The 25,928-nt window shown below is 52.8% G+C and overlaps 2 protein-coding genes across 6 annotated transcripts in view; both read left to right on the forward strand.

Annotated features, from left to right (window-relative positions):
* The window catches only part of Znf76 (zinc finger protein 76), a 32,336-nt gene extending 11,843 nt beyond the window's left edge, over positions 1–20,493 (forward strand). Inside the window, exons 2-15 of one of the 4 annotated variants that reach the window (XM_005389546.2) lie at positions 1,240–1,397; positions 6,139–6,307; positions 10,393–10,473; positions 10,583–10,660; positions 12,130–12,329; positions 14,921–15,037; positions 15,271–15,346; positions 15,824–15,949; positions 16,048–16,227; positions 17,019–17,252; positions 17,345–17,508; positions 18,300–18,464; positions 19,089–19,202; positions 19,681–20,493. In XM_005389546.2, coding sequence (XP_005389603.1) covers positions 6,235–6,307; positions 10,393–10,473; positions 10,583–10,660; positions 12,130–12,329; positions 14,921–15,037; positions 15,271–15,346; positions 15,824–15,949; positions 16,048–16,227; positions 17,019–17,252; positions 17,345–17,508; positions 18,300–18,464; positions 19,089–19,202; positions 19,681–19,785 — 1,713 coding nt within the window. In that variant the 5' untranslated portion in view covers positions 1,240–1,397; positions 6,139–6,234 and the 3' untranslated portion in view covers positions 19,786–20,493. The remainder of the gene's footprint in view (positions 1–1,239; positions 1,398–6,138; positions 6,308–10,392; positions 10,474–10,582; positions 10,661–12,129; positions 12,330–14,920; positions 15,038–15,270; positions 15,347–15,823; positions 15,950–16,047; positions 16,228–17,018; positions 17,253–17,344; positions 17,509–18,299; positions 18,465–19,088; positions 19,203–19,680) is intronic. The other 3 variants (XM_013516996.1, XM_005389549.2, XM_005389547.2) reach the window with 3 other exon arrangements.
* A 1,239-nt stretch (positions 20,494–21,732) lies between these two features.
* The window catches only part of Def6 (DEF6 guanine nucleotide exchange factor), a 23,485-nt gene continuing 19,289 nt past the window's right edge, over positions 21,733–25,928 (forward strand). The window contains exon 1 of one of the 2 annotated variants that reach the window (XM_005389551.2): positions 21,733–22,195. In XM_005389551.2, coding sequence (XP_005389608.1) covers positions 22,100–22,195 — 96 coding nt within the window. In that variant the 5' untranslated portion in view covers positions 21,733–22,099. The remainder of the gene's footprint in view (positions 22,196–25,928) is intronic. The other variant, XM_013516997.1, reaches the window with a different exon arrangement.

The following is a 25,928-nucleotide window of genomic DNA, read 5'->3' on the forward strand; positions in this document are numbered from 1 at the left end:
TTTACTGTAATAATAAATCTTTTTAAATTTAAACATTCTCTGTGGCTTTCAGTCACAGTTCGTATAATGAGTATGGTTGGCTTTGTAAGAAACTGTCTTCCAAAGTGCCTGTCCTATTTTTGCATTCCCACCAGCAGTGACTAAGACTTCCTGTCACTCAACATCCTTGTCATGCTTTGATGTCAGTGTTCTGGATTTTCCCCATTCTAATAGTTGTATAGTAGTATTTCGTTGACATTTTAATTTGCAGCTTTCTTATGACACAATGTTGTGTCATTTTTTGTGCTTATTTGCCATCTCTATATCTTCTTTGGTAAACTGTCTCTTTAGATCTTTTTCTGAGACAGGGTCTCAATACGTAGCTCAGGCTGGCTTTGAACTCAACATATATATAGATCAAAAAAAAAAAGAATCAAGGAACTGCAACATGAGAGCTGAAAAAATATATATATATATATATATATAGATCAAGGTAGTCTTGAACTCATGGCAATCCTCTTGCCTCAGCCTCCCTTCCCCATATTTTAATTGGATCATTACATCCTGTACATATCTCTTTGTCAACCTTAACAAACTCTTGAATTTTGTACTTGTATTTTGATTTTTGGTAACTTGATAAGTAATGTCATGATTATTCTTTCCTGTTCTTTAATTACTGAGAGTCAAACATTTTAAAAAATTATTTATTTATTGTGGGGGAGGGTTTGTGTGTGTGTTTTACTTATGTGAAATCATATTATACCATTTGTCCGGTAGGAATTTGATGTTGTTTTTGGAACTTTATATGTGTCTGTGTTTCTGATATATTTTATTGCTTTCCTGGTTTTTTAAAAATTTATTTATTTATTTATTTGTCTTTTTGAGACAGGGTCTCGCTATGCAGTTCAGGCAGGCCTTGAGCTCACTTTGTAGCCCAGGCTGGTCTCAAACTCGCAAGGATCCTCCTGCTTTAGCCTCCCAAGTGCTGGGATTACAGGTGTGTGCCACCACACCCAGCTTTTCCTGTTTTTTTTTTTTTAACCTGCTCTTCACTTGATTTTTTTTTTAACATGCTCTTCACTTTTCTTTTGCTCCAAAACTCCAAAATTTCTCTTCCTAATTAAGATCCAGTTATTGTTCCATTTTGATGAACTGATGAAATAAAAATTGAACCTTTTTATCTCAGGCAGTGCTTTTAAATTAACATATAGCTATGACAACCCTGTCCCTTCTCAGGCTGATGGGATGTTTCATTTTCAGACAGCTCTCCCCAAGCCCGTGGTGACCCCAAGCTGAACTGCAGAAACAATTCAGATTGACCTTCATCCTGTCTGTGCTAACTTGCTTCTTGGTGCAAAGCTTACCCCTAGGATGATCCTTCCAAAATGCCTCGATTCTGGACTTTCCATTCACTGAAGGTGGGTTGGAAACCCAGGCATGATTTCCATGTTGGATGTTTACAAACTGAGGTGTTAAAATTCACTTGAATATATGGCTGAAAATTAGATTTTGAAGCTATTTGTTTTAGTTTAAATGAATTCCATTCTGTAATAATGGGGGTCTGTATTTTCATTGCGCTTTTGGAGTTGGGAATAATCCACTTTGCCTAATTACTCCCTTTTCTGTGACTAATTCACATCTATAAAGTTGCAGTAGCCAAATGGGAACCATACTAGGAGTATGATTTGGGCTTTTAAAATCAGTGTGCTTTCTGCAAAGGGATGTTTAGCTGATGTTTTACATTTGTGTTCTGCTAATGCAAGTTTCTGTTTTTAATTTCCTGTTTTCTCTTCAGCGTTTAGAAACCCACAGAACGAAGCTTACTTCGCTCGGGGGTTTTGTGTGTGTGTGTGCGTTGAAGTCTTTTTCTATAATAACAAATACCGAATCATTTTACTGCAGCTCTCCCGGATCTGGTTCTGATTTGTTCCCTGCTTGTCCCCGTCAGCCTGCATCCTCCCAGTGTAGTGCTTCTTTGCCATCTATGAGAAGTCTTGCATGTTTGCAAATAAGGAATTTTCTGAGTAAAAATTCTCACAATTTCTTTTTCTAGTCAAAGCTGACCGTTCTTCTCTTTCCAAGCAAATGTGTGTGTTTGTTTGTTTGTTTCTTTGTGTGTTTGTTGGCTTTAAACGCAGTTGTCCTCGAGGCTGCTGAGGCAGAGTACAGAAAGCCTTGTTCTGGGTCCAGGGAGTGCTGGCAGAGGGCGAGGAATAGTGAACAGGTGTCTGTGGTCACCACAGCCGCACTTGGGTGTGCACCAGGTTAGACCTCAGCTGTGTGACAAAGCTGAAAACACAAATACCGTGGCTGTGCTTTCGTTTCCTGTCTTTCACATCCCTTATTTTTCTGCATTGAGGAAATAGTTTAAATGCATCTTGTTTTGTGGACAGATTCAAAGCATCAGAAAGTTTTTTCCTGTTACCTGTCCCCAATAATTACAAGTCATGATTTTATAGTAGGAAGCACATTGGTAAAATGTACATTAAAATATACATTGGTATATTTTAAAGCCATGGGGTTGTTTGCTGCAGTACAGCCAACAATTGGTTAAGGTCATTTTTTAAAAAAAATACAACAAACAACTGGGCGCAAGGCTTATTCTGGGAAAGTCAGAATGGGGTCCTTTTTGGCCCAGCCTTTTGTCATCGCTCTTACCGCTTTTCGCCCTTCCCTAGCCTGGCCCTCCCCCATACCCAGCTCAGGTCATTGTGGAACTGGTAAACCGTATCCCTGCTAAGGAGGAGACAGAAGAGCTGTCCTCTGGCCACCTTCTCAGGAGCCCAGAATTTATGAATCTGAAAAGACTGAGGCAGACAGGAGCTGCTTGGATGCACGCGCTGAGGCCTATCTGGCTCTGCCCTTGTCACTGCTGATAGTTGCCAGTAAACTCTCACTTAAAGAAGGTAAAGGGAAAGAGATGGCATTCAGGACCCTGGCATGTGCTTGGCCGCCGTAAAACGCCCTTACCCTTGTGGTCAGGCAGCCTTCGAGATCAGGAAAACTAGAGAGCAACTGGGCACTGTTTTAAAGTCCTATATTATGAAGCTTAAGAAGGAAAAGTGAGTCGGGCTATTTAGATCATGCTAAGAAGTGGAGATTTGTTTTCTTTGAACCTACGAGGGGTTATTTTGGGAAATGCGGCTACTGGCTCTTCCCTCCTTCCATTGTGGGCAGACCAAGAAAGACTGGGTTTAAGTTCTAGTGGGTGGGGTAGAAGCTAAACAACCTGTGTTCAAGTGTTTTTGAGTGCTGACAGTGTGTCAGTCACAATGGATTAGCAGAAGGAAGAAGCGAGCCAGATTCTGAGATGTCCAGACACTGGAGCGGACGGCCTGCCTTTGAATCCTGGCTTCAGCACTTGGTAGCTTTGGGACCTGGCCTCATCTGTGAAAGGGGATAGTATATCTGCCTCCTCATGCAGTTATTTTTAAGATTAAAAGAGTTGAGCAGGGGCTGGCACACACCAGGGAGTGCGTATGTGATAGACGTTAGCATGAGCCATGGAAAGGCTCATAGGGCCATTGAGCCAGTGCTTCACTTTACAGATAAGGGAGCAGACATAAGAGGTGGAGTCAAGATGAGAAGCCAGTTCTGCAGACCCCTAGTCTGGGGCTGTGGCCACCATTCCTGGCTGCAGTTTAGAAATACACAGACTTCCAAAGCATTTCCCTTTAGGGTGCTCTACCATTTCCTTCTCTTCAGAGCCAGTATTTCCAGAGTACTTCCTGTATGGCAGCACCAGTGGGACTTGATCTAATCCTTACAGCAACCTGGGAAGCAGGTGCCACTCGTACACCTATCTCTACCGTCAGAGGCTCAGAGCTGCTCTTATGCTTGCCCAAAACTGCACAGCTCCTAAGAGATAAAGCCTGGATCGGAAGAAGGCTGTCTGACGTGAGAGCACACAGGTTAAAAGTACCCCTGCTGCAGGAGCCGCAGGGCCCAGTTGTAAGGGCTTGAGGCCATGTTGCAATCCCTTTTTTTGTTGTTGTTGTTGTTGTTTTCAGTACTGGGATTTGAACCAAGGGCCCCACTCATGCTGGACAAGCACTCTACCACTGAGCTATACCCTAGGCCTCTTTATTTTTAAATAACACAGGGTCTCACTAAGTTGCCCAGGCTGGCCTCAAAAACTCGTGATCTTTCTGCCTTAGTCTCCCAAGTATACAGTGCCTTTGAGCCTACAGCCTGCTTTGTGTGTAGACTAAAGTGTCTCCTACATGTCCTTATTTCTGACACAATGTGGTTGCACTGAGACAGTTTACAAAAGAATCTCTGTCCCTGAGTTTAAAGAGAATGAAATGTGAGGGCCGGACCAGGGATTTAGCTCAGTGGCATAAGTGATTGCCTGGCAAGCCTGAGGTCATGAGTTTGATTCCCAGTATAAAAAAAAAAAAAAAAAGAAAAGAAAGACAGACAGACATGTGAGGGCCATAGAGTAGACTCTAAGAAGTCAGGGCCAGAGCTTTTGTGAAATAAGAACCACTGAGGATTATCAGGGCTCTTAGCAAGGTGAAGGCCACTTTCAAAATCCTAAAGGACCAAAGAAGTTGGGTTAAGTTTCAGAATTCCCACCTTGACCAGTAGCTGTTTACCTTTTATCCTGTAAGATTCTGATGACAGCCTTGGACTCCCTGTTGTCTGAAAAATTCAGAGACTCACATACCAGAAAGGTATTTTTAGGTGCTTTTGGGACTTCCAGCTTCAAAAAACCTCTGTACTTGGCAGCATAGTGGAGAATTTGAGAGCACACTCTAGGTCGGATGGCCTGGGTACAAAGCCAACCCCCACACTCACTGGCTTTGCAGCCTTGAGCAACTTACCTGAGCTTAGAAGAGCTTAACTGTAAAGTAGGAGAAATACCGTAATGACATTGAAGAATAAAGTTGTTGCTTATACATGGTTAGTGCTTCAATAGTGTTCATTATCGGCAGTAATAATATGACTCCTTGGAGCTTAGCTCATTCAGTATTCATGGACAGAATGAAAGAATAATTCCAGTTGAGATGCCAAGTCTGGGATAGAACGTCCCAACCAGGGTGTCACAAATGGGCTGTAGTTATGCCAAAGTATCGATCTGCTCAACTCTTGAGGCTGCCAAGGCCCCAGCTGGTTGCTTCTGGCTTCAAGCAGCAGCAACTGCCACATAACACAGATACTCTTCTCTCTGCATGCCCTGACGTGAAAACGGACTATCAGCTGGTAGGTCACAAGGCTCAAGTAGGCAGCCCCAGTTTCCAGACCAGGAGAATTCTATGGATGGGTGGCAAAAAGAGTCTTAACAACTGAACCAAGACCAGAGGCTGTGGGCTTCCTGCAGGCTTCATGAGTGTGGGAGTTACAGCTAGGGTTAGGTCCATCCCATGGCAGATACATGAGGGTACGTGGACAGCCCAGGGCTGGAGGTGCTGGAGAAACAGCTGTGCGCCCGAAAGAGGACTGAAGCCCAAAGTCCTAAGTAGGCAGCAGACCTTAAACAGCTAGTGATAAGTACCAGAGCAGGTGAGTGCTGGAAAGAGGTACTGTCCAAAATTAGAATTTGTAACAGGACCCAGCCTTATCTGCAAGGTGGACTTAAAAGGTGATAGGAACCGATTGAAGGATTTTAATTAGGGAAGTAGGGTATGTTTATACTTTTTTTTTTTTTTTTTGTGGTGCTGGGGGTGGAACCTGAGGACTCCTGCATACTAGGTAAACGCTCTACCACCGAGGTACACTCCCAGCTGTGTACCTTTTTTTTTTTTTTTAAAAAGATAACCCTGATACCTTGTAGAAAATGTATTGGAAATAGGCAAGAGTTTATCCAAGGACATAGAGGCTCTGGCTGTTGTGATGTGAGAGATGATACTTGCCTAAAATAGGTAGCTGGAATTTCGAAGGAAAAGAAAGATTCAAGGAGGATCCCACTGCATCTGGATGGGAGGAGGAACCATCTCTGGGTGGGGATAAATTTAGTGATTAGCATCAGTGTGGATCTTAGGGGGAAATTTGATTTGCTTCACGACCAATTCAGTTTGTAACCAGAATCATGGAAAGAATTAAGTTCGTAAACAGAGGTGCCACTGTATTTGTCTCTCTGTCCTGGCTACCTTCATTAACTCCTTGCACCAGGAGGAAGCTATGCAAGTCTTTATGTGACACTGGCCATTTTCTCAGATTTGTGACCCACAAGGAAATCTCTGACCTCGGCTGTGGCTCTCGGTGCTGGCCAGAAGCCAACTTCATGTCTGAGCGCAGGAGCAGCCGTTTGCCATGGAGAGCTTGGGGCTGCAGACAGTGACCCTCAGCGACGGGACGACAGCCTACATCCAGCAAGCTGTCAAAGGTGAGTATTTCTAGGGACCTCAGAATCCTCTCCCTCAGCCTCTGGAAAGGAGAAGCCCTCTTTAAGAGTCTCACCACCCTGCCCTCCCACCCGCTCACCTCTGCCCACCACCACAACTGGCTCTACATGAAGCTCTTACTTGGTGCTTGATGAAGAGGAACTCTTTAAATTATCATCTACCTAGGCAAGCTAGCTAACCAGACTACCCCAGCTGCAACAGCCAACACCTCTCAAAAGCAGAAATTCTTGCCGGGCATGGTGGCGCACGCCTGTAATCCCAGCACTCGGGAGGCTGAGGCAGGAGGATTGTTGCAAGTTCGAGACCAGCCTGGGCTACAAAGTGAGCTCAAGGCCAGCCTGAACTGCATAGCAAGACCCTGTCTCAAAAAAGACCAAGAAAAAAACAACAACAACAAAAAAGCAGAAATTCTTCTATGTAGTAGTAGTTTATAAATATTTCTGAAATGGACAAAGCAGTGGTTATGATTTCCTGCTTTTCAGGTATTTCCTGTTCAGTTTCTTCGGAGCTTTCTAGAGGCAATTCATCTTTTTGGGTTTTGTTTATTTGTTTTTGGAGACAGGGTTGCTCCATGTAGTCTAGGCTGGCCTTGAACTCACTGTATAGCCCAGGCTGGCCTTGAACTTGAGTCAATCCTTCTGCCTCAGACTCCTGAGTGCTAGGATGATAACTGTGCACCACTATGCCCAGCTCATTCATCATTTTAATTCAAGCGAGTTCAAGCACCTGAACTATTTCCTGAGCACCTACCACGTGCCAGATGCTCTTCTGTTTTCAGGGTGTGTGCTATCATAGTTTCTGATGCTAGTGAGTGCCAGAAATAAAAATTTAACACACAGTTAAACTCATATCACAGATAAACAGCACATACTTCTGCAGTACACATGTAGGTCAAATTTTGGACTGGATATATATGTGTATACATATAGAGAGAGAGAGGGAGAGGGAGAGAGGTAGGTAGGTAGATAGAGGTATATCTATATGATGATATACTAAAAAACACTAAAATAATAGAACTAAGTATGGGTTGGGTATCCCCTATCCAAAGTGCTTGGGACCAGACATTTCAAATTTTGGGGAATTTTAGATTTGAGAGTATTTGTATAGACACTAGTCACTGAATATTCTTAACTTGAAATCCATTCAAATTTGGGAGAGTTTCAGATTTTGGATTTGCATATTAGGGATATCAGCCTATACTCAGAATAACTTGTCTGAAATTCAGACTCACCTGGGAATCATGTATTTTATGCGACAACCCTGAGCCCACTGTCAGCTAGCTTTCCATCAAGGTAACTGAGCCGAGGAGAGGACTCTGTTTAGGGCGGGGCCTGCAGGCAGGGGCCCTCCCGCTCCTTGCCAGCATTCTCAGGTCCGCCAGGTGGTATTTGTGTCTTCTTGGTTAGCACTGGGTAGAGACTGTTATTCTTGTTCTGTGCTTGACCTTTTCTGGATTCCGTGAACTCACTGTTCTTGCAACCACATTGTCACTGTCATTTTCTCTTGCCCCTCCCTTCATTTCAACACAGTGCCAGAGTAAATTTCCATTCCTAGGCTTACAGATAAGTTGTTTATTGATTTTACTTAAATTGTCTGTCTCCTGGTGGCAGCTAAAGATGCCCTTAACGTCACCAGTAAGCTCTTTGCGTATGACATTGGGGGGATAGCTTCTTGTCAAGAGCTGTCTGTGACGTGTGTGCTCTTGCTGGCTTATTCTCTTGAGAATGGACTCTCTACAAGACTCTGGAAGCCTGAAACCCTCTGACTTTGTGTCACGGGCCTTCTCCCTGTGGTACGGTCTCAGTGGGATGGAAGAATTTGGGTCTCTAGGTGTGGCTGTGTGTGTTCCTTGGACCCAGTTAATTCCTGAACTCTGTCTCCCACTGAGAATTAATGGTTGAAATGAATGAGTAAAAAGCAAGTGGCACATCTGACCTAAGAAACTCTTCTATCTTCCTTTCTTATGTTTGAGTCTCTCTGCTTCCCCCACCTCCTGTGTCTCTTTCTCGCATCCCTCCACCAGGCGCTGTTGTGCCTCCTGTGTAGTGTTGCAGGGTGTTTGCATACACATGCGTGCGCACACACATACGTGCACACACACATTTCCCGCTGTCTGGGAAACTCCTTTAAAGCTTTTTTTGTTTTGTTTTGTGGTACTAGGGCTTGAACCTGGGGTCTTCACACAGCTATATTTTCAGCCCTTTTTTAATTTTTTGAGACACGATCTGCCTAAGTCACCACGTTGCCCAGGCTGGGCTCGAACTTGTGATCCTTCTGCCCCAGCCACTCAGAGTGCTGAAGCTTTTGACTGAGACGCTTTTGATGCTATCTGCGCCCTGCTTCCCTAGCAAGACAGCCTTAAGACTTACCTGTAGTTAGGGTGGTCATTCAAACCCAAAACTTTTGAGAGTGGAAGAGTATGCTGTTAATAAATGCACTGGGACTGCTCTGGACCAGTGGGACATAAAGGTCACCCCACTGCAAAGAGATGCAAGGCCTTTCTGGGCAGCAGCTGTCCTGACTTGCCTGGTTGGTGGAGGAAGTTGTATGTTAAAATCCTTCCTCCAGTACCCCTTCGCAGGATCTTGCTTCCTGCCTTGAAGCCATCCCCACTCTTCTGGGAGTGGCTCTGCTGATGCTCTCAGAAGCCTGGGCACCAACACCCTTGCCTGGACACAGAGTGGAAATGCACATGGCCTCCTGAGGGGACAGAGGCGAGTGCTCCCCCGCAGCTGCTTCTTACCTGTACCCCACTGCACCTGCCTTTAGCCGGGTTGGTTGTAGGAGTGTTACTGACACCCAGAAGACTCGGTCTGGGGACAAGTTTGGGGATTCCCCTGAAGGGGTGCTGTCAGCAGAGAACTGGGCCAGAAGCAGTCAGCATGTCCTTTTCCTTCCCCTAAAGCTCAAGTTCCTAAACCTGAAACTTGTTAAGAAAGAGACAAGCAAATCACACGTCAAGAACTCTCCGGTCTCCCTTCTCACCTTCTTTCTTCCTTCCCCAGCTCTCAAAGTCACTGGGCACGGGTGGGAGAAAGGGCATCTCTAATTCTGAGGCCCTTTTGGAAGTACACTCTAGTAAAATAAAGGAAGGGTAATATCTGGGGAAATCTGGAGTCTTAACTTTTATATTGCTTGTTGTTTTGCTCTGTGTGGCTCAATTTTGTATTAGAAGCTTGAAATGAAAATATCCCAGATTGCCAGGCATAGTGGTGCACGCCTATAATCCCAGCACTCGGAAGACTGAGGCAGGAGGATCCCCATGAGTTTGAGGTCAGCTGGGGCTACATAGGGAGATCATGTCGAAAGAAAGAAGAGAGAGGGAGAGAGAAGGAGGGAGAGGAAGGGAGGAGGGAAGACAGGAAGGAAAGACGAAAGGAAGGAAGGAAAAGATACGATCCCAGATCAGTTAAGGACACACAAGTCAGCAGTGACGGTGGGGTGAGACACAGGTAGACACAGCATAGTTGTACTCACATAGCCTCCTATTGCCTCACTTTCCATTTCCTTCGAAGTGCACACTAGGCTTATCACAGTAAAAGCTAGTGTACTGAGGGCCGATCACATCCCAGTCACACAGCGAGGAAGAGGTAGGCCTGGAATTTAAACTCAGAAGGCTCGGCCTGGTTCCAAGGCCCATTGCTTTTTACCAGGGTGCTGCTACACTGCAGGCGGTGGGTCCTGGCACACTGCCCTGGTGAGAGATGATGGAATATATTTTGATTTTGTGGCCTTTCCAGGTTTCAAGGCATTCTCTCTTCTTCGTTTAGTTCAGTCTCAGCAACTCACTTTGCTGGGCATGGCTAGAATAATAAAGGAAGCTGCCCCTCCGTCTAACGGCAAGAAGGGGATCTACTGGAGAAGTAAAACCCCTGCATGGCAGGGATGTCTTCACCCCCGGCCTGGCCCAGGCCTAGGGGAGGCAAGGGAGGGAGACGGAGAGTGTCACCTGTGCTCAGACCACAGGCGAGCCCCCAGAGGTTCACACAGACCTCTGCTAAGAACAGGCCAGCCTCTCAGTCCCCGTCTGGGCCTGGCCCATTCCTGTCCATCTCCACCTCCACAGGAGAGAAGCTGCTCGAAGGGCAAGTGATCCAGCTCGAGGACGGGACCACTGCATACATTCACCAAGTGACAGTACAGAAAGGTGAGGCCGCCACAACACCCCACCTGTGGAGGAAGGCCCAGCATGCCTCACTGAGGGAGCACCCCGGGCGCTGAGCTCCAGAGAAAGCCTGACATTGCTCTCATTACAGAATCTCTCTCCTTTGAGGATGGACAGGCAGTGCAGCTGGAAGATGGCAGTGTGGCCTACATACACCGCACACCCAAAGGTGGGGCTCCGGTCATCGGCATTGGTGGGGAAGGAGAGGGCACAGAGGCAGCAGGCCTGGGGATAGAGAGGCACACGTGGGAGGGCAGTAGACCTGTGCGGTGTCATCCCTGAGGCACATGCAGTACTTCCTTACCTGACAAGCAGCCTTCCCTGGTGCAGGCCGCAGGAGCAGCTGTCTGTGCCACCCAGAGGCTGAGCCTTGGGGTCAGTACGTCGTCCTCTGTGGTGGCTTTGGTTTCAACACAGCCCCAGAGTCTTAGGGCATCAAATAGGACCCGAGGCCACTATTCAAGGCCAGAAGAAACTTACTAATATTCCAGACTACCACCAGGTGTGGTGTCGCACACCTGTGATCCAACACCTCAGGAGACTGAGGCAAGAGGGTCGCTGTGAGTTCAAGGCCAACCTGGGCTACATAGGAAAGCAACTTCTGGAGTTCAGGGTATAGCTCAGTGGCAGAGCCTTGCTTAGCTAGCATGAGACCCTGGATTCCATCCTCAGGACTGCAAGAAAATAAATTAATCTCTTATGGTACTGAAGAATAACAGGGTAGTGCTTGTACAAGTAGCTTCTTGAGCAGCTACTGCAGCTCAGGCAGTGGGGGAGGCATAGACAATACAACGGAAAACTAAATTAAGCTGGGTGGTGGCACACGCCTGTAATCCCAGCTACTGTGGAGGCTGAGGCAGGGGGATTACAAGTTCAGCCAGCCTGGGCAATTTAGCAAGGTCCTGTCTCAAAATATAAAAGGGGCTGGGGAGATAGCTCAGTGGTAGAGTACCCAAGGTACCCCCCAAAAAAAGCAAAGACAGCCCTAATCACCCGCAATCTAGTGGGGAAAGAAGCATCCCTGCTGAACTGAACATTACAAATGGGGGTCAGGCTCAGATTGGGAGGGGGAGGTCACTCTGGGGAAATAGTGCTGGAGCTAAAAGCAGCAGGGTGAATGGACTGAGCTACAGGAAGAGGGTGGTAAGGAGGCCCTGGTGCTTCAGACGGGAACAGTATTCCTAGATACGGAGCTGGGAAGAAAGAAGGGCAACTCCTGGAGCTGCCGGGAACTGGAGGGCAGGGGGCAAGGGCAGAGGATGCTGGTGTTTACCCTAAGACCCGTGGGAAGTGTCGGAGCTTTTGAGGCAGGTAGGTGACATGACTACCTCTGCCCTGCAGAGATCACGTGAATGCCATGTCACCTGGCAGGAGCCAATGCGGGGAGGGGTGACTGGCCTGGAATCTGGGCCAGGATAGGTTGTCCAGGCCTCAAGGAGCCAGTGAGTTCCCAGTCAGTGTCCTTAAGGGAAGCAGCCCCAGAGGCAGGTCTGGTAGGAGGGAACCACCAAGGCAGAGGTTGGAGGAACTCGATGTGGAGACTATCCCTGTATGTATCTACCCCTCCGCAAGTTCAAGCCAGGCTCCTGCTGTGTCTCCCCGCTGTGCGGCATTAGCTCTGACCACATGTTCCTACAGAGGGTCATGACCCCAGTGCACTGGAGGCCATCCAGCTGGAGGACGGCTCCACCGCCTACATCCACCACCCTGTGGCTGTGCCGCCAGACGGCACCATCCTGGCTGTGCAGACAGAGGTGGGCTTGGAGGACCTGGCAGCGGAAGACGAGGAGGGCTTCGGTGCAGACACGGTGGTGGCCTTGGAGCAGTATGCAAGCAAGGTGAGCACGCAGAGCTCCGGACAGCAGGGCCTCACCTGCCCACTACCTCTCGGCCCTGCCAGAGCGGCCTCTCTCAAGAGGACAGGGGCAGCCCCGTGTTTGGGCACTAGCTGGGCCACTCCCTCCATCCCACTAGTTCATCTCTCTCATCCTTGTCCAGCATGTGCCGCACGGCCTGGCTGCCGCTGCTGACAGCTGTGTGCGTTCATCCTTGTTTACGCTGCCTCTGCAGAGGGAAGGCTGCTGCGCAAAGCTGCGGCATCGTGTGGTGGGAAGTTGGGCCCGGCTGCCCTTTGGCTGCTGCAGTACTCTGCTGTGCTATGTGGGAAAGCCCCAGCCAGGGCCTTTGATGAGTTTTCCCATCTGCCAAAGTCAGAAGCTCTCGTATTGATTTCTCCTTTGTAACTCACTGAGTCATGTGGGAAAATAAGCTCGGTAGGCAGTAAGCAGGGCATAGGCAGCAGAGCAGCTGGGACGCTTGGGAGCCGAGGCACACACAGGAACTCGGCTGCAGAGGACGGTCCTGGCTGTCCAGACGTCAGTCATTGTGCGTGCTTGCTGGACCTGTGGCCCTGCCTTTGGAGGGAGCAGGAACAGAGATCTATGGGCTTCCCAAATCCAGTGTTCCCTCGTGGGTTGGACCCAGAGCCTGGGGGATGCAGCAGAGCTTCCTGAAGCACCATGTGTACCCAAAGACTGGGGGCAGGGGGAGCTGTTTTCATAAAACGAGAGTGACCGTGTGGTAGAGGAAGACAGGAAGTCTTCATGTCGCTTCAAAACGAAGCACAAAACTTGACAGCAGCCCATTCTGGACCATGCCTACTCCTGCCCCCGTTCCCCAAGGTGTATTCAAATGTGAGACCAGCTGCTGTCAGCAGGGAACTGGGCTTTATTTCATTCATGAGCCCTGAGATCTGTGCTGGCTGCATCACTGCGGAGTCCAACATTGGGAGAATCGTTCACTCCCCTCCAGGCCTCAGCTTGTTCCTCAACATGAGAGGGCCTCACCCTGTCCTCTGCTCATCTTGACTTCTGAGTTCTGTTTCAGGAACTCCTGGAAACACCAGCATATCACCCTCAGTATCCCAGAAAGGGGGACTAAGGGACAGTCCTGCCAGGGTGGGACCTAGAAAAATAGAAACACAGTAAGGCTGCTGTGGCCAGGGGCTGGTGGCCCTGTGGCCAGAGGCTGTGTCAGATGGGTAGCTCTAGTCATGTCCCCAGGACAAGAGATGGGGCAAGAAGCTTTGTCATTACCTGCACTCCATGGTTAGAGCTGAGATTTCTGTCCCTGATCCTCGCACGTCTGATTAGAGCTGCCACCCCCGGGCCCTTGTCCTGCCAGGTGAGCCTTGGCGAGCTCACCCCATAGCAAGCCCCTTGCGCATGCTCCTGATGAGCCTTCCGCCAGGGGAGGCTCCCTCACCCTATCGGAGGACTGATGTGTCAAGAGTGGCAGCCTCCTAGGGGCGTGTGGGAAAGGGGCTGGCACCAGCCTTGCTCGGGGGTGGCCACCCAGACGTCACCCAGCTGTCTAGGAAATAACCTTTCCACAGTATAGAGAGCCCTTGCCAGTCCTTGTCACGGCCCAGGAGGTTTGTGTCTGTAATCCCATGAAAAGTTAGTGGAATTCGAGCGAGTTAATTCCAACCTGCCACTTCCAGTGCAGCCCATGTCAAGAATAAAGACACTAAGGCGTATTTATAGTTATAGGGTCCTAGCCAAGGGGTCCTAAGTGCAGCCATGATGATGGCTATCTGGAACAAAGGCCTCCACCCAAGCCTGAACCCAGGTTTTATTCATTCATGAGGAAGGGAGTGGCTTGAGGATGAGTGACTGTGAGAACCATGGGAAGCAGGTGAGTGCCATGAGCTGGGTAGGTAAGAGGCCTGAAATCACCTCTGCAAACGCAGAGAGAAGGATCTGCAGGAAGAGTAATCTGCATAACACAACTGAGATAGTATCTAATGTTTTGGGGTGGGTGCTTCAGCTCCGATGTGTAATCTTTCAAGCCCCAGGAAGTCACAGCCTCTATTTCGGAGGCTGGATCCCAACCGACAGTGTGGAGCATTGGCTCACACATCCCGCCTCATCCTGCCTCACTCATGGGAACAACAGGGGTCCGGGGAAACACACCTGCCATCTTCAAAGACTACCACCAGCACCTCGGCTGGACCGATATGCATTGCTTAAAGCCAACTGAAGGGATAAGGAAAAGTCCTAGCCAGCTCTGTACATATCCACACATGGAAACAGGGTCAGGCTCAGCCACAGTGGAGGCAATTGCTCCTCCCTCAAGGAGAGTCACCCAGGTGGTCCTCCACACCACAGTAGCTGTCACAGCCCCCATGACGTTTAGTCTTCCTCTTCCCATCAGAGGTTGGTGGTGCCTCCACATGCCAGCCCTGTTTCTTCTGCATCATGCCTGAATGTCTGTTCCCTGCCTGTCTGGCTATGTCCCTCTGCCCCAGAGCACCCTAACAGTCTAACCTGGCATACTGGGGCTTGGGCTGCCACTGGGCCCTGTGTCCTATGCCTTGTCTCCCCCCAGTGGGAAGAATACATGTAGGGACTCCAAGATTTTTCCTCAGGTTCTGCACAACAGCCAGGCTCCCCACAATGGCAAAGGGCAGCAGGTTGGAGACAGAGCTTTTCGCTGTGGCTACAAGGGCTGTGGGCGCCTCTACACCACTGCACATCACTTAAAGGTAAGTGGCTGGCAGGCAGGTTTCAGTTCTGCCCTCTTCCCTGCCAGGCCACTGTCCTCTTTCTCTCTCTGGGACTGATCCCTGCCCTTGAGTTGCACGTTAGCTGCTGGAGGAAAGAGACAAGTGTCCATGCAAGAAGCTGTGACACATGTGAACAGCGCCGGAGGAAGGGTACAGAGAGAGAGCCCACCTCAATCCCTGCCCTTCTGAGTCACACGATTGCTTGTCCTCAGGTGCATGAGCGAGCTCATACTGGTGACCGTCCATACCGGTGTGACTTCCCCAGCTGCGGAAAGGCCTTTGCCACAGGTAAACCCCTGGCTGGGGACTGAAGGTGGACCTCAACTTCTGGTTGAGGGCAGAGAATTCTCGATGAGCTCCGGAGCTTCCTTGAGGGGAACCCCACACAGGCTGCTGCCCAGGAAACTGTTGCGAGAGTGTTCGGACTTGCAGATGTGAAAGGCAGCATGGAGACGTGGCCTGTCGTGTCAGCTGAGGGGACCATGTTGTCTCTGGGCTTCACCGTCCCCTCTGAAGCAGGACGTTAGCCACAGATGTCCTAGGCAGCCTCTTGGACCCCTGCCTCTTGGACCTCCGCTCTGGAACGGGTGGGAGAGTAGAGTGGGCATTTCTGCCCTCTCTTACTCACCAGGCAGAGTGGGATAGAGGCCAGCGTGGCTTCTGCAGCCCCCAGAACACAGTGTAGATGGAGAGCCTGTATAGACAGTGGGTAGCAGAGGCGAGGTCCCACTGGCTGCTCTTCCACCCCCTTTCGCACATGGACAGGCTACGGGCTGAAGAGCCACGTTCGTACACATACGGGTGAGAAGCCATACAAGTGCCCCGAGGAGCTGTGCAACAAGGCCTTTAAGACCTCAGGAGACCTGCAGAAGCATGTCCGGACCCACACTGGTAGGCTGGGACCTGCCTACCCGCTCCCTGGGGAAGGGTACTCAGCCCTGGAGTCCGTGAGGTCCCCGCCTTGCTCCATGGCTGCCTGGCCCATACAGGTGAACGCCCGTTCCGGTGCCCTTTCGAGGGCTGTGGCCGCTCCTTCACCACGTCTAACATCCGCAAGGTACACGTGCGCACCCACACAGGCGAGCGGCCCTACACCTGCCCTGAGCCCCACTGTGGCCGTGGCTTCACCAGCGCCACCAACTACAAGAATCACGTGCGCATCCACACAGGTGGGCCAGCTGGCATGCGAGGACCCTCTCAGGCCCACTTCCCCCTGCCAAGGCCTCTGCTCTGGGATGCATCCCAGCTCTCAGCTGGAGCTGTTCTCCCGGCGCAGATATCCCCCCCCCCACACCATTTCACTTGCAATGAGCACAGAGCGGCTCTTCCGCTCCCGGTTAGGTCCAAGATGGCAGGAATTGCTGGCCTTCTGTGGGACCGCTCGGGTCCCAGGCAGCCCTCTGCACCTCCCGGGTCTCCCTTCCCTTCTGACTGAGCTCTGAAGAGGCCAGGGTGAGGAGTGGTGGGGAGGAAGCAGAGTGAAGCATCACCTTCAACTCCGCACCTCATCCACTGTGCATATGACCCCTCTGTGTCCTCACCCTCCCGTGTCACGTCCCTCATCCAGCCTTCTGTGTCCTCTCTTAGCCATGTGTGCCGCACCCGGCCCCATTGCACCTAACACTTCAGTCTCTGTCCCGGCCTCCTCCCTCCCCTGTCCGCCACTCCGACCCGCCCACTGCAGCCTTACAAGCCCCCAGTGTGCTCATAACCCTTCTCTCGCCCCCGCCTTGTCCACCCTCTTCTCTCACCCCCGGGTCTCTGCCTCGGAGGCCCCGTGCCCATGTCTGCCCTGTCTCCCACTGCCCACCTTCCCCGCCTCTGCCCCTGCAGAGCCTCAGGTCCCGGCCCCCTCCCTCCCTCCGGCTTGCCCTTCGCCAACCCTGTCTCTCACCGCTGTCCCCTTAGTTTCCCCCTTGCCAGCCCCAGTTCCCGCCCCCTCACAGCCCAGTGTCCCCAGGGGAGAAGCCATACGTTTGCACGGTGCCGGGCTGCGGGAAGCGCTTCACTGAGTACTCAAGCCTGTACAAGCACCATGTGGTGCACACGCACTGCAAGCCCTACACCTGCAGCAGCTGTGGCAAGACCTACCGGCAGACGTCCACCCTGGCCATGCACAAGCGCAGTGCCCACGGCGAGCTGGAGGCCACCGAGGAGAGCGAGCAGGCCCTGTATGAGCAGCAGCAGCTGGAGGGTGAGGGCAGGGGCAGGGGAGGGGGGCCCAGGGGAACAGAGACCTTCTGTGGCATCCGGTGGCATTTGGTAGCCTGGGCTGTCCTCTCCTAGCCGCCTCTGCAGCTGAGGAAAGCCCGCCACCCAAAGGAGTCCATATCGCTTACCTTTCCGAGGTGAAGGAGGAAGGTGACGACGTCTCGGCCCAGGGGGCCACGGTGACCGAGGAGGATGGAGCCCCCCAGGTGGCTCTGATCACTCAGGATGGTGCCCAGCAGGTACAGGCCCCAGGGACCACTCGTCTCTCAGGGCACTCTGGGGAGCCCTGAGACCTGGCCAGCCCCGTCTCCCCCAGCCTCCTGTTACACCTTTATGGACCTCAGAGAGTGAGGCTGAGGGGACCAGGTCTTGTAACCCAGCCCTGCTCCTCCTCCGGCCTGCAGTTCTGTCTCACCCTCTGGGGCACAGTCAGTGGTTTACCTCTCGGAGGCTGCCAGGCCCTCACTGTCTGAAGGCCACGCGGCTGTCTTCTTAGGAGAGACCTGTCGGGACAGAAGTCTCAAGGTCTGGCAGCCCCTCTAGTGCTGCTAGCCAGCCTTGTCCTCACCTGTGTTTCTAGGGTTGTCAGGAATACAAAATGCAGGGGAGACCCTGAGCTGTACACAGCAGGGCCCAGAGCCAAAGTGGCAGTGAATAGATGTGGTCAAGCCAGGCACGGTGGTACATGTAATTCCAGCACTCTGAGAGGCTGAGGCAGGAGGATCACAAGTTTGAGGCCAGTGTGGACAACTTAGTGACTTAACATGACCATGTCTCTACATGAAAAAGGCTGAGGATGTAGGTTAGTGCAAGACCCCGGATTCTTTTCCCAATACTGACAAAAAAACAAAAATAGAAGTGGCCCGCAGAATTCTTCTAGTGACCCTCTCTGCAGCCTTGGCCCTGTTTTGTTTGCCTGTCCCCCACCCGCCTGAGCTGAAGCTAAGCTCGTCTGGGAGAACAGATGCACTCTCCTCCAGACAGCCCTCCTCTGGGCTCCAGCCCGTCTTCTCTCCTCCTCCTGTGGCAGGTCAGCCTGTCCCCAGAAGACCTGCAGGCCCTGGGAAGTGCCATCAGCGTGGTGACCCAGCATGGCAGCACCACCCTCGCCATCCCCAGTCATGACGCTGACTTGGCCACATCCAGCACACATACGGTCACCATGGTCAGCGCTGATGGCACGCAGACGCAGCCCGTATGACCAGGCAGTTTGCTTGGGGTTTCTTGTTCTCTTGCTGCCCTTTTCCATGGGGTGGGTGTTAAAAGTTCAGGCCACACTTGTCAAGCCTTTTACAAGGACAAAGATTCCCCTAGCTTCCCTGGGCCATGAGCAGCTTTCATCTTTAACAGCATTTGATGGGGCTGGGGATGTAGCTCAGCGGCACAGCGCCTGCCTGGCAAGTGCAAGGTTATGAGTTCAGTTCCCGGTACCGGGAAAAAAAAAACCAAAAAAAAAAGCACTTGATGAATCAAGAGACCATTTCTAAATCCCGGTCCACCCCTACTTAGCCTCTCCATCCTGGGCAAGTCACTTTTCCATGGACTTCAAGGTCCATTTTCAGCGCAGGGGATTGACTTATCTCTGGGCTGTTTTATAGCTCTGTCCTTCGGTGATTCAGAATCCCTGCATTCCATTGGGCTGTAAGTTGGGGGAAAACTCAGTTTCATTTAGCTGTGAGCCCCGGGCTAATTCATCTGACCCACAGTGGTTTTATGCGCTCCTGCCGGGTTGCTTCCGGTCATCTGGCACAGAGGGCTCTGACCCGGCCTGAGGAGAGGGGAGGGTATTGCAGAGCGTGGAAGATCTTCTGTGTTTCAGGTCACCATCATTACCTCCGGGGCTGTGGTGGCCGAGGACACGCGTGTAGCGTCCCTTCACCATCAACAGGTGGCACTGTTGGCCACAGCCAACGGAACCCACATTGCAGTGCAGGTGGGTAGAAATCTGGGAGGAGGGGGGGGTGAGGGAATTGGAGGGTGCTCTTGAAGAGAAGGGCATCGGGCGTTCAGAAAGAGCCCATTTCAAGGACAAATCCCATTCTGCCCGTATCTACACACCTGAGGCAGAATGGGGAAACGCCTCCAGCCTTCAGGATAACTGATGGCAGCCCACTTACGGTCCAAGCCCTTCGTCTCTTCCCGTCTTTCACCTGGGAGATGAAGCAGCTAAAGTCAGTGATCACTGAGGTCCTGTCCAGCCAGTTATTTTTCTGGGAGCAAGCTGTTCTCTGACCACAGGCTGTCCGTGGTCCCTGGCTGTGCCTCACCTACTAGGACTATCTGTGAGCTTCCTGCTTCTGGGGCCCCCACCGAGAGCTTAGTTCGTGGCCCTTAGGCGGAGGAAGTGTGGACAAGCTGGAGTCTGGGAGGGAGCATCTCACACCCCGCTTCCTTCCACACCCTCTCTGCAGCTGGAGGAGCAGCAGACCTTGGAGGAGGCCCTCAGTGCGGCCACCGCTGCCATGCAGCGAGGGGCTGTGACCCTGGACACAGCGGTGACGGAGAGCGGCTGCTGAGGCAAGAGGGCAGGCGCACACACCGAGCTGGGGGATGTGCCACCCGTGCGGGCGGCCCTGCCTCGAGGGCCCAGCCTGTGGCTGACACGTGGAAGGCGGCCGCATAGGTCTCTAGGGTGGACAAGCAGCCAGAAAGCGGCCCAGCTGAAGAGCTTGGAGGCCCTGCCCGCGAGAAGGGCCCCGAAGCAGGCAGCAGGAGCCGAGGAGTGAACAAGCCTGGCGCCAGGCTGCCCTGGGTGCCCGCTGTCCTCCCTGAGGAGGACACTCCCTTGTTTTAGTCCACTCCTCTTCTCAGGTGGAAAGTGAGGCTGTGGTGGGGACCAGCCTCCACCCGAACTGGTCTCAGCACACAGGGGCAGAGGCAGGCCGCTCTGCCCCTCCCAGCAATAACCTCCTCCCCGGAGGCCAGCTGAGGAGCCTGGTCCCTTGGCACTGGGCTTCCTGCCACCACAGTCAGAATTAATTGCTCAGGGGCCTGTGGCTGGAGTATAGGTGCCCAGCTCCCACCCCACCCCCACCCCCGCTGCCCCCTAATCTCTATGGCAGAGAGGCAGGGAGTTGCCCCGTACACAGACCGCTGGGACTGGGTTTCATTTGTTTTGTGGTATTTTTTTTTAAATTCCACTTTGACAATTATTTTTTTTTTCCTGCTCTGGGCGGTGGTGGCAACTGGGTGAATGAGTATTTAATAAAAGTTCCAAGTTTCCACCTGGGTTTCTCCATCCTTCCAGCTCGGGGGCCTGGTCGCAGGGCTGGGCGAGGCCAGCTCTCACCCCTGTTGCGCTGCCGCAGCCCTCGCACAGCTTCGATGCCTGACCAGTAGGCTATGCGGGTGGGAGGAAGGCCCGCGGTAAGATAAGGAGCTGCCTGAGGAGCTGCCCGGGGCTTCCTGCCGCCCCTCAGCAGGGGGCTCTAGGGCAGCCAGCTAGGACCAGCATAACCACTACTTGCAGGCTCTGGCTGAGTCCCAGGCCTCAGGGTGGGTGCGCTGGAAGAACTGTGGTTTTTTTCTGCTTTATCTTTGCAGAATGTAGCCCGAGCCCCTCCTGCCCCGGCCACCCTTGACCACACACAATCAGCTGCTCCAAGAGGGCAGAGCCTGGGTCAGAACAGGCTGAGAGGCACCTTTGTCCTGGTTACTGAGGTTCCCTGATACTATGCTGCTCTGGTGCTGAAGTGCTGGCTCCGCTACCTTGGTCCTACTAGGGCTGCTGTGCTGCGGGATTCCTAAGCCATCGTCAGGCCCCCAGTGGTAGGCCAGCCCCTGCAGAAGGTGCAGGGGATACTGCTGGAAAGGACCCCACCTGGATAGAGCACTGTGGGAACTGGAGGTGCATCGCCTCTTCTCTCCACTGTGATGTGCTTCCCTCAGTCCCCTTCCTACTGAGAATGGAGCTCCCGTCCCCGAATGGATGCCCAGAAAGCTCCTACCCTGGAGGCAGAGGAGTTGGGATATACCCCAGAAGAGGCTGTCCCCATTTTGGCCTGCAGGCTCCTTCCACATGCGTGGTGTGGGTGTGTGCCACCCCCATGGGCACTGGACCTGAAGAAATGGCAGCACTGATGTTCAGTGTCTTGAATCCCAAGACTGCCCCGCCAGGACTCCCCAAGGTGGGGCCCCACGCCAGGCTTCAGATACAGTGGGCAGAGCTCTGAGTGCCTTTTGGAGCCGTTGCCAGGGATTAGGTAGCCAGCAAGTCAGATGCCAAGTCTGTGGCACATAGAGAGGTGCCCCGGCCCAGTTCCTCCTCAGCTTTGTGGGGTTTACTTTTCTTCCTTCCCCTTTTTGGTAGCGTCTACCACCACGGTTACGTGAGGTGCCACTGAAAGGGATGCTTTATCCAGAACCCATTATGTACCCTTTTCAGCCTTCCAACTGTGGGAGGTTGGTGTTTTACTAAATTACACAGAGGAAACTGCTCTAGAAGGTTAAGTAACTTATCCAAGGCCTTTAACCTGGTAAGCCGACTTCCAGTCTGAGTGCAGTCAGAGTGGGCTTTCTTTTTCCCTGAGCGAGCTGCCTCTGGGAGCATCAGGAAGGCTCTGGGGCAAAGAGGCTTTTAAAAGGGCCTCACACGCACGCCAGCCCAGCAGATCAGGCTGATTCAGAGAGCTAGTAGCCCCGAGAAGGTCAGTCTGGTTCCCGGCAGGGAGCAGGGCCAGAGTACCACCAGAGCAACGAGCAAGCAGGCAGGTGGAGCTCTTGCTCCGCGGTGGGGCGCCTCTGTGGTCTGCAGCCGTTTGCATTTCCTGAAACCGGATCTCGGTGTCAGAGCCGCCCCTGGGCCGGGCCGGGCGGGCAGGCGCCTCAGCCATGGCCCTGCGCAAGGAGCTGCTCAAGTCTATCTGGTACGCCTTCACCGCGCTGGATGTGGAGAAAAGCGGCAAGGTCTCCAAGTCCCAGCTCAAGGTGAGGGCACCCGGGCCCAAGGAGGCTGGCAGAGCATCACGCCAGCCCCTGCTGCCAGGGAGCCAGGCACAAATGCTGTGCTGCCCTGGGCACCCAGCCATCCAGGGGCCCCGGCTGCGGGGGGAGGAGGCCCGGTGCTGGGCAACTGGGCCAACACGCTTGGGAGATGCTGCTGCCCACGGTCCAGGGGCTCCAGGGAAATCCATCCGGAACGCGTTGCCCGGAACCCGGCCCCCACTGGTGGTCCATGGGGCATCCCAGAGTTCTGAGGGCCAGCAGCCAGGCCACCTCCCCAGCTCCATGTGGTGAGCAGCTCGGCTCCCAGAGTCAAGCTTGGGCACGCACCCTACTCCTCCCTGCGCCGCTTCCTCCTGGCCTTGAAGACACAGCCGGTACTTGTCAGTCATTTCCTCTGGGGCTGGGGAGGCACGGAGGGCCGCCCCACCGCCAAGCCAGGCTGTCCCACAAACCCGCAAAGCCCCAGGGCTGGGCAGGGGCTGAGGACGGAGGACCCCATTGTACTGTCCCCCAGCTCACTGTCCTGCGTCACCAGTGCTTGTGTACACATGCGTGCGCACACGCAGATTGGGAAACTTACCTTAGGCCTTAAGACCACAGGCAGGGAATGTGGAGCTGAGCCCAGGAAAAGCCCGAGCAGTGCTTGTCCCAGACTCCTACACTGTTCCAGGAGGCTAAGGAGTTTCTCTCCCGCTTCCTTCAGGCGTGGGTTAATGCTGCCGCCCACCCTATTGGTCGGGAGGAAGCAACTCCCTGGGCTGCGGCCACCGGGACCTGGAGGGAAGGAGAAGCGCAGGCTGAACCTGCCTCGGGCGTTCGTTCCTTCAGTGAGGCTGAGGCCACGTGCCTGGCAGCAGGACAGGCCCCGGATTCCTGGGGCCTCCCCCACCTCCCTTCAAAAGGGGGACTCCTTCTCAGGCTCCCTTCCTAATGACCAAGGTAGGAGGTACGTGGAAGACAAAGGGGGCCGAGTAGGCATCGTGCCCCACCTCCGTCCCACCCACCCTCCTTGCTGAACTTGGACTCTATACACACACTTGGATGTCCCATGTCTTAGCCAGACTGATGAGCATCTAATAAATAATTTTCCACTTTTCCTCAGAGGCAGAATCCACAACTACTTGGTCACGTGGGTAGCCCCCGCACCCCGGCCCTCGCCCGCCTGCCCCATCCCAGCAGGCAGGTTTTTCCTTACATTGCACTTAAATCCCTTTTACTATAGATCACGTCATCTAGTTGGGTCCTGGGCATGGATGGGAGAAAAATAAGTCACCCAGACCCCATCCCTGTAGAAACCCTGGGCCCCACAGCCACCTCCAACTCTGCCCCTCTAATATCTTGCCAGGACAGTCCAACCCCTGTGGCTTGTCGATTCCAAGGTACATTTTCCACCTTGTGGGCCCTGAAACCTCTCTGTGTCCCTCACCTATGGAAGGCGTGTCCCTCAAGTGGCTGCGGTTTTGTGGTACCATTGGCCACCTTGAGCCTCTGCCCTGAGCTCCGGTGACCTGGTACCCACCGCCCACCCCAATAGATTGAGAATTCCCAGGGAAGATTCCCCGGAGAGCGTGCATACTTGACCTTTGCACTTTGTACCACTTGACAGCTCAGACCAAACCCACTGCCAGCAACATCTTTAGTCACACAGGTTATGGGAGGTTTCAGCCCTCCCTGACACAAACCTGCCCCCCTCTGGAGGACAAGCCCGGTTTAACAGTAGGAGTCTCAGTGGCGTATTGGGGGTGGGACAGAAACGGCACTGCATAGGAGGGAAGGTGGTTTCCCCAGGCTCACTGGGGATGGATACTGGAAGTAGTGATGGTGCTGGGGGTGGGGATCCCAGAAAAGCAGAGAAGTAATAAAGTAGTCAGAGGGCAGAGGGAGAGGAAGAAGCAGAGGAGGGAGCTACGCCAGCAGCTAACCCTAACCGGCACCCCGACTTGATAAGGGAAGGGTCTCCGGATCAGCCTGTTCTTACTAAAACTCTCCCTAGTCTTGGTGTCCTTCCTTGCTTGGGACCGGGGGGACCTGTCAGGTGTCTCCATCTGTGTGTTGGTCACTTTTCCCAAGTGTTTGGAGAAGGGCAGCCTTCGCTGTCCTGGGCAGGCCCCACCTGGCCCCGAGGAGGAGGAAGGACACAGTCCTGGGAGAAGCCCAGGTGTCGGGAGCGTTTTCCCAGGGAAGAGAAGGTTTGGGCAGAGACCAGGCTACCTTGGTCACGTGGGTCCTCTCTGAGTTCTGGTGGAAGTGGATCCGGTTGAGTTGAGGACAGGGCAAACAGACCAACGGGAACGACACTTCTGCCCAGGGCGGACCAGGGCTGAGCCCAAAGCCTCCTGGGGACTTCTACAGGTCTCTAGAACCTCCTCTGAAGACCTGAGGGGTCAGAAGCCATCCCTAGTGGCCATACGCTCTGCCCAAGAGAGGATCAGCTGAGACCTTGCTGTCCTTCCTCCCTGACGTCCAGGCAGTGCCCAGTGGGCAGACGGGGCCATCCGTGTCTGGCTCATGGGGATCTGGGAGGTGGCCAGCTTGCTCCTTCTGCTTGATGGGACGGAGCTGGGGAAGGGAGGGACTGCACGAGGACCTCCCAGACTCCTGAGGCTCCAGCTGACTGCCACTTAGGGCAGTCCTGCAGGCCTGGGAGGGCCTCTTGCCCAGAGAGTCTCTGGGCTTCAGGCTCTGCCTCCGCTGCGGAGACAACCACCTGCCGCACAGTGGAGGGCAAGTTAAGAGCAAGCAGTCCAGAAGCCTGCTGGCTTAAGTCATCAGCTTTGCTGGTCTCCTTGGGGTATGTGCAGGCTGCAGAGGGAAAGGTGACTGACTGGTACAAGAGAATTTAGAACCATGGAGGCTTAAGACTGTGCTGCGCCCCTGCTGGGTGACCCTGGGCAAGCTGTTGCTCCCCTCTGACCCTCCAATGTCTCCTCTATAAAGCAGGAGGGTTGCACGGGGGGGTCACCAAGCCACCAGCCAGGCTACAAAAACAACCTAAAAAATAACCTCAAGTGGGTAAACCCAATCTTTTTTTCGTGGACTGGGGATTGAACCCACAGTCTTCACACTGAGCTACACCACCTCTCCTTTTATTTGTTTTTTTTTTTTTGGTTTTTTCTCCGGTACCGGGAACTGAACTCTCGACCTTGCGCTTGCCAGGCAGGCGCTTTGCCGCTGAGCTAAATCCCCAGCCCCAACTCCTTTTATTTGTACCGGGAATCAAACTGACAACCTCACGCTTGCCAGGCAGGCGCTGTGCCGCTGAGCTACATCCCCAGGCCCCGCCCCCCCATTTTTAAAGTTTGCTCTGTTTTTGTCTTTGGAGACAGAGTCTTACTAAGTCACTAAGTTGCCCAGGCTGGGCTCAAACGTGTAATCCCCTGCTTCTCCCTCTGGGGTGCTGGGGTTACAGGTGTGCACCACTGCACCTGGCTGTGAACCCAATCCCTTTTCTGGGCCTCTGTCTTCCCTTTTTGCCCACCCCCTGCTCCTCCAGCCCCTTCTTGCTCTCAGTAAGTTACACAGCTCATCCACTCACTCCCATCTTTGAACTTCCTGAGCCCTTCTCTATGATGTGGCTACGCTTTAGTTCCCTCTAGAAAACACAGAGTAACTCTTACAAGGATTGGAGTCTTTTGAAAGGATCACCTGGAATCTAGGCCCATTTAAAGACCATAGCTATTTAGAAGAGAGAGATTATTTAGTCTTTCTAAAGTCC

The sequence above is a fragment of the Chinchilla lanigera genome, unplaced genomic scaffold (assembly GCF_000276665.1).
Source record: "Chinchilla lanigera isolate Chin_1 unplaced genomic scaffold, ChiLan1.0 scaffold00036, whole genome shotgun sequence".
NCBI lineage: Eukaryota > Metazoa > Chordata > Mammalia > Rodentia > Chinchillidae > Chinchilla > Chinchilla lanigera.